This window comes from Etheostoma cragini, chromosome 1 (genome assembly GCF_013103735.1).
Source record: "Etheostoma cragini isolate CJK2018 chromosome 1, CSU_Ecrag_1.0, whole genome shotgun sequence".
Classification (NCBI taxonomy): domain Eukaryota; kingdom Metazoa; phylum Chordata; class Actinopteri; order Perciformes; family Percidae; genus Etheostoma; species Etheostoma cragini.
The window spans coordinates 7,384,294-7,394,484 of NC_048407.1; the positions used below are offsets into that span (position 1 = coordinate 7,384,294).

General features: G+C 41.5%; 1 protein-coding gene across 1 annotated transcript in view; it reads right to left on the reverse strand.

Annotated features, from left to right (window-relative positions):
• vps35 (VPS35 retromer complex component) overlaps window positions 1–10,191 on the reverse strand; it is a 37,285-nt gene that overhangs the window by 5,504 nt on the left and 21,590 nt on the right. Inside the window, exons 8-11 of the mRNA XM_034874217.1 lie at window positions 5,039–5,148; window positions 4,636–4,732; window positions 3,750–3,898; window positions 2,229–2,436 (exon numbers count right to left, since the gene is read on the reverse strand). Of these exons, the coding sequence (XP_034730108.1) occupies window positions 2,229–2,436; window positions 3,750–3,898; window positions 4,636–4,732; window positions 5,039–5,148 (564 nt within the window). The remainder of the gene's footprint in view (window positions 1–2,228; window positions 2,437–3,749; window positions 3,899–4,635; window positions 4,733–5,038; window positions 5,149–10,191) is intronic.

The following is a 10,191-nucleotide window of genomic DNA, read 5'->3' on the forward strand; positions in this document are numbered from 1 at the left end:
GGGGGGGGGGCGCGCTGTGACTATCACAGAACGCAGCCACGGCCAGCTGAGGTGTTGTATTAAATCCAAGTACAGATATTGACTCGTATTACTCGTATAATACTTTTAATCGGCAAAAGTGCTTTATCAGTACCGGATACTCTGCTCATCCCAACCAGAAATCACAATGTATGATTTTTTAACTATTTATTTGTATGATACAAATGCAAATAAGTATTTGAACACTTGTCTATCAGCTACAATTCTGACCCTCAAAGACCTGTTAGTCTGCCTTCAAAATGTCCACCCCCACTCCATTTAATATCCTAAATTAGATGTACCCGTTTGAGGTTGTTAGCTGCATAAAGAAAACTGTCTACCCCATACAATCAGTAAGAATCCAACTACTAACATGGCCAAGACCAAAGAGCTGTCCAAAGGCACTAGAGACAAAATTGTACACCTCCACAAGGCTGGAAAGGGCTACGGGGAAATTGCCAAGCAGCTTGGTGAAAAAAAGGTCCACTGTTGGAGCAATCATTAGAAAATAGAAGAAGCTAAACATGACTGTCAATCTCCCTCGGACTGGGGCTCCATGCAAGATCTCACCTCATGGGGTCTCAATGATCCTGAGAAAGGTGAGAAATCTGCCCAGAACTACACGGGAGGAGCTTGTCAATGACCTGAAAAGAGCTGGGACCACCATTTCCAAGGTTATTGTTGGTAATACACTAAGACTTCATGGTTTGAAATCATGCATGGCACGGAAGGTTCCCCTGCTTAAACCAGCACATGTCAAGGCTCGTCTTAAGTTTGCCAAAGACCATTTGGATGATCCAGAAGAGTCAAAAGAGAGAGTCATGTGGTCAGATGAGCCCAAAATAGAACCTTTTGGTCATAATTCCACTAATCGTGTTTGGAGGAAGAATAATGATGACTACCATCCCAAGATCACCATCCCTACTGTGAAGCATGGGGGTGGTAGCATCAAGAAGCGTATCAAGGTTCTGGCGTGGCCTAGCCAGTCTCCAGACCTAAAACCAATAGAGAATCTTTGGTGGGAGCTCAAACTCCGTGTTTCTCAGCAACAGCCCAGAAACCTGACTGATCTAGAGAAGATCTCTGTGGAGGAGTGGGCCAAAATCCCTTCTGCAGTGTGTGCAAACCTGGTGAAAAACAACAGGAAACGTTTGACCTCTGTAATTGCAAACAAAGGCTACTGTACCAAATATTAACATTGATTTTCTCAGGTGTTCAAATACTTATTTGCAGCTGTATCATACAAATAAATAGTTAGAAAATCATACATTGTGATTTCTGGATTTCTTTTTTTCTTACATTATGTCTCTCACAGTGTACATGCACCTACGATGACAATTTAAGACCCCTCCATGATTTCTACGTGGGAGAACTTGCAAAATAGCAGGGTATTCAAATACTTACTTTCCTCACTGTAGGGGTTGCATCATAGCTAGAGACCCCTTTATTAAGGCTGCCAAAGTTATACCAAATGCTACCAGAGCTGACATGTGCCCTTTGAAAAAAATTCAACTTCACAGCGCCATGGCAATCGCAAGAACTGTGGTTGGTGAGCTTGTGTTTCCTCCTAAAAAATTATACCAGTAGAGATTGTTGATAGTGAAGATAACTTTAGAGAAAATGAAGATTCCGTCAATCATTCCTTTTCAGGGAAAGATATCTAGCAAAACCATCTTCACTGCAAACCTTCTGTGAACTGTTAGAATGTAAACGGAGATTGGCAGCAGCATCCAATTTAGTCATGAGGCGAGGCAAAATAGCAGTTGCCTAGATTTGACTTCAGTTTCATGATTACGTGCTACTGTTGTTTTACAACACAGGGAAGTGTAATAGTTTCTGGGGGGGGGGGGGGGGGGGGGGGGGGGGGGGGGGGGTCAAATAAAAGCAGGACACAGCCTGATCATGTACAATATGTAGTGTTGTCAGGAGTGCTATCAAAATATCAAATCTGATGCTTCTTCAAAAAATAGTTCCATCAATGGCGGGACTACCATGAAGATCTTTACTAGCAATCAAAACAAACAATCCAGTACTCCTCGAAATTGAGTTAATTTTGGACAATGGTGTAGTGGCAGTTGACATCCACTGCTAATGTTCAGTGCCAGCGAGTGGTGCGGGAGGTCAGGGTGCCGTGTGGGTGTGTAGCATGTCTGACTGCCTATCCTTAACAATTATTGCCTGTGTGCTTAAGTGGTATGGAGGAAGCCAACCTGTTCCTGTTCCAGAATGGTGGTGTTGTAGTCCAGTGTGTTGCTCAGCACATAGCAACTCATGCTCTTGCGTGACTCATAGTCAAAGTACTCAAAGAGTGGTGGGAAGTGTTTGAGCTGCAGCACGGTCAGGATGTTGTTGTAGGTATCCACTGGGATCTTCAACAGTCGGGTTAGTTCCTTTGACACTGCGCTGCTGGTCGCTATGCTAGGGGAGGGGAAAGAACGGAACGGGTAAAAGTGTGACACATAACTGTGAAAGTAAGCGAGGCAAAGAGTGCATTTAATCATTACCCCTATTCTGTCCTGTCTGTCTTAAAAACATGTCCATGTCAGAATCCAGCTTTCTGATCACTGTCACCCAAACTTAAAGACTCCCACTCTCCCTCTTCTTTTTTGTTGTTGGTCCGATTAGTACATTTAATTAATTAAGACGTGTAGACAGAATGGGGCTCTGTATGATTAAGAATCTACCATTGGGATCCTCAGTTACATCATCCATCTGCAGTGAAATAGATTTAACTATTAACATAACCACACCTGCAGAGTTAAAAGAGTACAAATATGATAGACCCTGGCCTGGCCACCTTCATTTTATGTTAATTGTCTCGTTAGTTAAGTGTTTTTCCTCTAAGAACATAGTTTTGACTTTTAACGGTTTTAACCTGTTCAAAACCTGCTTTAATTTGGTCAGTTAATGCAGGCGTCTACAGTTCCATTAAATACATTCAATTCATAATATATCTTTTTTTTTTTTTACAGTTGAAAAGCTGAACTAACCAAAATGATTAAATCCCTCTGCTTTTGCTGTGCATATTGGTGACCCTCCGATTTTTACTGTTTCGTTGTGTTTTGAGACAGGAGAAAGCAAGAAGATATTAAGGTTAATGAATCAAGTTGGTACCACAGAGAGAATTTTCCTAACCCCAAATATGTACATGCCCGGTTTTAACATACGGAAAACCCTACAATATCTTCCTTTTACTGCTTGAAACAGGTCCACACCGTAAAGATCAGTTCAGACCAAATATTCGCAATGTGACAAAAAGATTTGAGAACATCGCAAAAAAGAAAGGTTTCAGCTCGACTTGAAACAGCTGATGGAGTGGCTGCAACTCAGCTGGTTGAGTCTCTAGTGCTGGTTTTAGAACGTAAGAGATGTCACCTCTTTCAACACCAAGAGAAGTCTTTGTGTAAAGCCATGAATCAGAGAAATACAAAGCATTTTTACTGAATCATCACTAGAATCTCACTGACATTATCCACATTCATATCTAGACGCAAAAAAGATATACTGAGCTACAAAAAGCTAAGCTAAAGCAGGTTTTAGAATGCTGCAAACCGGCGAGTTGTAAGTAGTAGAGTAGTAGCTCTATTGCATTCCTTCTTCTTACCACATTTTTTGTTGGTAGATTCTTTTTACTGTGAGCATACAAGTTGTTATTAAAAAGTTTTTTTTTTTCTAACCAGGATAATCATTGTGTTCTTAAATCTCAGTGTGGCAGGACTTTGGGGACTTACTGTTCCAAGTTGAGTTTGTTGAATATCTCCACAGTGCTCTCCAGGACCTTATCTACATAGTCCACACGGTCAGGGTAGCATTTAATGGCCAAGTTGATGAGAGAGACCTGCAAAGAGACCACGTCCTCTGAAGGCATATCCTGGCGAGACTGGAGGAGGAATCATAGAATGACACGGTCAGCATTGTCAGTCCAACAGTTTGAAATTTAAACTTAGTTTCATCATAGCTGGGAGAAGGATAGCTTAGTTAGACCGTTTTTCATCATACTGTAAGCAACATGAATAAAAGTTGAATAGTAGACCAATGATTGGAGGATTCATCTTATTTCCCGAGGATTTCCTTTATTTTGACCTACACCAGAAAGGGGATACACTTTTTTAGGTTCTTCTGACATGAATCTTATGCAATCTTCTCTACACCTTAAAATTTACTAAACAATATGTTAAAGTTTATTACTGATTTACTTTTTGTAGGTCTGCAACATCTGTTATTTTTTTTCTTGATTAATTAGTTGTTTGGTCTATACAATTTCGACATTAAGTGTTTCCCAAAACCCAAGATCACCTCTTCAAATGAAAAAAACAAACATGATTGACTCTTCAGAAGAGCCAGATGACAATCTTCTGAATTTGTTTAGAGGCTAAAAACACATTTAAAACTAGACTTGTTTAAGCCTATTGTGTGCTTACTCTAGCAGGAGGATAACACGGTGTAGGCAGTACCGATTGTTTTAGTTTGACTGACAGCACTCCAAATATACAAACAGAGCTACGTGTTGGAATTGAATGGAATTCTCCTTTAAAATCAAAAAGTTACACACTTAAGCTTTAAATCGCTTTAAAAAGCGTGTACAGCGTGTTTTTTGTCTTACAGAAAATAACCTACTTGAATAACAGTGGCCACTTGCTGAGAGAAGATGTCAAACAATTTGATCTCAGATGGAATGCCAGGGCCATCTTCTCGATGAGCAAACAGAGCAAGTCTGAAAAACAAAACAAAAATTAGCAGAGAAAATTCAAGTACATTTCCACTATTTAGGTCACAAACACGGAACAGTTTTTAATTGTTCTTTAAAGAGTAACCATACAGTAGATCTCATTTTTTGAGTTGGCTATTACACATACAGTCTCTTTAGTATACTATCCTATTGATCCTGGTCCCATATTATAGTGTAATTTTCCTTTTTGGAGAAAGGCTAGTTATTCTATCCCGTAAAATCACTATCACGTATCCTGGGGCAAATTCAAATTCCATTAGTTTGATTAATTTTCAGTGAATCAAATTGTACCTGTCAATGAGAGCAATGATGATGTTCTTGACATTGACATGTTGATGGAGCTCAGCACAGGAACGTAGGAAAGGGTTCAGGGTCTGAAGGTGGAACTCATCTGGGAAAACCTTACAAGATGAGACTATTTTAGTTCAGGCATGTAGGGCTTTACTTATACTTCAAGTGTGTGGAGGTACAGTGGACACAACCAACAACAAGGATTCAGTGCAACATCTAGCCTACCATTCTGCTAGTGTTTACAAAGATTAATACTATTACCATTTAGAATAGTACCATAAACGTTATTGGTGAACCACAGAATTGCATCAAATGCATCCAATAATTGCCAGATAAAAGTCGGGTTTTCACCTTCCCTTTCTGTCCATACACACACTACCTCAGTAACCCATGACTTCATGGTGTACCCCTAAATGGGGTATTACTTTCACCCATGTTAAACTCAAACCAGACCACAGATAGTCCAGACTGGTAGCCACATCTCCCTCACCTTAGTGCTGAACACGGAAGGCCCCCAGGGCTGTGTGTTCACTGACTGTAAATATAATGGACGTTGGGGAGTCACACGTTGGTTTGTGAACTGCCATATTAAAGCCTTGAGTTAGGTAATTTGGCCCTTTATTATGTTTCCATACAGAGTGTGTGTGTGTATATATATATATATATATATATATATATATATATATATATATACACACATATATACATACACACACACACACACACACACACACACACACATATACACATATATATATATATATATATATATATATATATGTAAACACACACACACACACACACACACACACACACACACTTACAATTCATGATGGAGGGGTCTGAAATTGTCATAGTAGGTAAATGTCCACTGTGAGAGACATAATCTAAAAAATAATCCAGAAACCACAAAGTATGATATTTTAACTATTTGTATGATACAGCTGCAAATAAGTATTTGAACATCTGTCTATCAGCTACAATTCTGACCCTCAAAGACCTGTTAGCCTGCCGTCCACCTCCACTCCATTTATTATCCTAAATTAGATGTGCCTGTTTGATGTTGTTATCTGCATAAAGACACCTGTCCACCCCATACAATCAGTAAGAATCCAACTACTAACATGGGGTCTCAATGATCCTGGGAGCTGGGACCACCGTTTCCAAGGTTACTGTTGGTAATACACTAAGACGTCATGGTTTGAAATCATGCATGGCACGGAAGGTTCCCCTGCATATTACAGCACATGTCAAGGCCTGTCTTAAGTTTGCCAATGACAGTTTGGATGATCCAGAGGAGTCATGGAAGAAAGTCATGTGGTTTGATGAGAACAAAATAGAACCTTTTGGTCATAATTCCACTAACCGTGTTTGGAGTAAGAAGAATGACGAGTACCATCCAAAGAACACCATCCCTACTGGGAGGCATGGGGGTGGTAGCATCATGCTTTGTGGGTGTTTTTCTGCACATGGGACAGGGCGACTGCAATGTATTAAGGAGAGGATGACTGGGGCCATGTATTGCGAGATTTTGGGGAACAACCTCCTTCCCTCAGTTAGAGCATTGAAGATGGGTCGAGGCTTGGTCTTCCAACATGACAATGACCCGAAGCACACAGCCAGGATAACCAAGCTCTGTAAGAAGCATATCAAGGTTCTGGCGTGGTCTAGCCAGTCTCTAGAGATCAATAGAGCCAATAGAGAATCTTTGGTGGGAGCTCAAACTCCGTGTTTCTCAGTAACAGCCCAGAAACCTGACTGATCTAGAGAAGATCTGTGTGGAGGAGTGGGCCAAAATCCCTTCTGCATTGTGTGCAAAACTGGTGAAAAACTACAGGAAACGTTTGACCTCTGTAATTGCGAACAAAGGCTACTGTACCAAATATTAACATTGATTTTCTCAGGGATTCAAATATTTTTTTGCAGCTGTATCATACAAATAAATAGTTTAAATTTTCTTTCTTTCTTTATTTTTCTTTTTAGATCATGTCTTTTACAGTGGACATGCACCTACAATGACAATTTCAGACCCCTCCATCATGATAGCGATCAAGTACTTATTTTGATTGATTGATTGTTCAATTACTTATTTTCCTCACTGTATATGTGTGTATATATTATACAATATATATACAATTATACATAATATATACAATTTTTGGAACGATTGGGTGGAGGTGGGGAGGATGATGCAGCTAAGGCAGTGTCATTAATGACGCTGCACTCTAAACGCTTAATTGAGAAAGTCACTGATTTTCAACTAGCTGAAGGGAGTCATCCCGTTTTACCAGCAGACAACATGGACCTCCAGATACTGGTGCCAATCATCTACATGTACTCCACTACACAGAAAACTGCTAACTTTCCTTTAAGTCAGCAGAGTTGGTAGCATCATTTAAATTATATTAACCTGTGACCATAAATATAAATATAAAAGTAAGTACTTGTCATAAAATTATAGAAATACCGATATTAAAGATTAACAGAAAGTGTGTGATGTAGATGGGAGAAAAACAGGAAAGGAAACTACAACACTATCAGGTAGTGCAGGTGTTGTAGAGTCTGACAGCAGCCATGATGAATGACCTGCGGTACCTCTCCTTCTTACACCATGGGTGTATCAGTCTGCTGCTGAAGGAGCTGCTCAGGGAACCCACAGTGTCGTGTATGGGTTGGGAGGTGTTGTCCATGATGGATGTCAGCTTGGCTAACATCCTCCTCTCCCCTACTTTCTCTATGGGGTCCAGAGGACAGTCAAGGACAGAGCTCGCTCTCCTGATCAGTCAATTGAGTCTGCTCCTGTCCTGGTCCGAGCTACCCCCCCTCCAGCAGACCACAGCATAAAGGATGACAGAGGCCACCACAGAGTCCTAGAAAGTCCTGAGGAGAATCCAGCACACTCCAAAGGACCTGAGTCTACTCAGCAGATGGAGGCGACTCTGGCACTTCTTATATAGAGCAGGGATAGTTATCAGTCCAGTTCAGTTTATTGTTTAGGTAAACACCAACAAATCTGTAGCTCTCCACTACCTCAATGTCTGATCCCTGGATGCTCACCAGTGAGAAAGGGGATGTTTTCCTCCTGAAGTCAACTATCATCTCCTTTGTCTTGCTGGTGTTAAGCTGAAGCTGGTTGAGCTCACGCCAGCTGACAAAGTTCTTGATAATCAACCTGTATTCCAGATCGTTCCCCTCAGAGACACAATCAACAACAACAAAAGGCAAGCTCTGAGAATGCAAAAAACTGTTTAATTAATCAGTTATGAGAAAATGGAAGAAGTTCAAGATGACGGTCAATCTCCCTCGGACTGAGGCTCTATGTAAGATCTCAACTCGTGGGGCATCAATAATCATGAGGAAGGTGAGGGATCCGTCCAGAACTACATGACAGGACTTGGTCAAAGACCTGAAGCGAGCTGGGACCACAGTCTCAAATAACACCATTGGTAACACACTATGCCATAATGGATTAAAACCTGCAGCGCACGCAAGGTCCCCCTGCTCAAGTCAGCGTGTGATCCAGAGGAGGAATGGGAGAAGGACACAAATAGAGATTTTTGGTCTAAACTCCCCTTGCCCTGTTTGGAGGAAGAAGGATGAGTACAACCCCAAGATCACCATCCCAACTGTGAAGCGTGGAGGTGGAATATTATTATTTGGGGATGCTTTCCTTCAAAGGGGACAGGACGACTGCGCCGTCTTGAGGGGAGGATGGATGGGGCCATGTATCGCAAGATCTTGGCCAACAACCTTCTCCCCTTAGTAAGAACACTGAAGATTGGTCTTGGCTGGGTCTTCCAGCATGACAACGACCCTAAACACACAGCCAGGGCAACTAAGGAGTGGCTACGTAAGAAGCATCTCAAGGTCAAGGAGTGGCCTAGCCAGTCTTCAGACCTGAACCCAATAGAAATATTTGGAGGGAGCTGAAAGTCTGTATTGCCCAGCGACAGCCCCGAAACCTGAAGGTCTATAAGGTCTGAAGGTCTGTCACTGACCACATGAATCACCTGGTAGATGCTGGAACCAAATATGCACCCCTTCCTTCCCCCATCGCTCAACCCCGGGCAAAAGTAAAACGCTGGGCTCAACCCCGGGTAATAGTAAAACGCCGGGCTCCTCTGCCAGGAGGTAAAAAAAACTCCTTCCACTCAAACTGATAAGGACGCTTGTGTGCAAAATCATGTAAGCATGACCTGATATGTGCCGGGCCTTGGCTCCAGGCCTAGAGACACTCATGACTTTTTCCAAGACAAGCCCGGGCCCTGTGGATTCAATTCTTCCTCAAATTATGTTGTGATAGGTAATAGAAAAAGAATGGTGAATAAGCACTAAACTGCAAACTTAGCAAATTTAGCATCCATTCCTCATCAGCTACAGCCTGTCGCAAATAATGAAAACACACTAACACTAGCCTTACTAAACGTCAGGTCTTTGGCAGGAAAATCATTTTTAATCAATGATTTTATTATCAAACACAATCTAGACTTTATGTTTTTAACTGAAACCTGGTTAGACCATAACAGCGCTGCTATTCTTATTGAGACAGCTCCCCCTAACGTCAGTTTTATGAGCGAGAATAGAGTGAATAAGAAAGGAGGGGGAGTCGCCATTTTGTTTAATGACTCCTTCCACTGTACGCAAATATGTTATGGAAATTTTGCTTCTTTTGAATACGTTGCTCTTCAATTAAGATCTTCCCCTCAAGCGATATTTCTAAATATCTACAGGCCACCTAAATATTGTGCAACCTTCATTGATGACATCACTGAACTGCTGTCTATAATCTGCATTAATTTTGATTGTGTAATCATTTCGGGTGATTTTAACATTCATGTTGACAACCCCCAGGACAGGGGGAGCAAAGAACTGTGTTGTGTTTTTGAGAACTATGGACTGACTCAGCACGTGATGGAGCCCACGCACAATAAGGGGCACACTCTGGACCTGATAGTCTCCAAGGGTCTGAACATTCCCAAGGTTGTGGTGACTGACGTTGCGCTCTCTGATCATTCCTGTGTTTTTTTTAGCGGCACTATCTCTGTGCCCAAACAAAAACAATCAGAAAACGGTACATCACTGAAAACACCAGTGAAACATTTACTCAGCTTTTCTCATCCACACCCGCCCTCTCTGGGCTATCAGTGACTGAG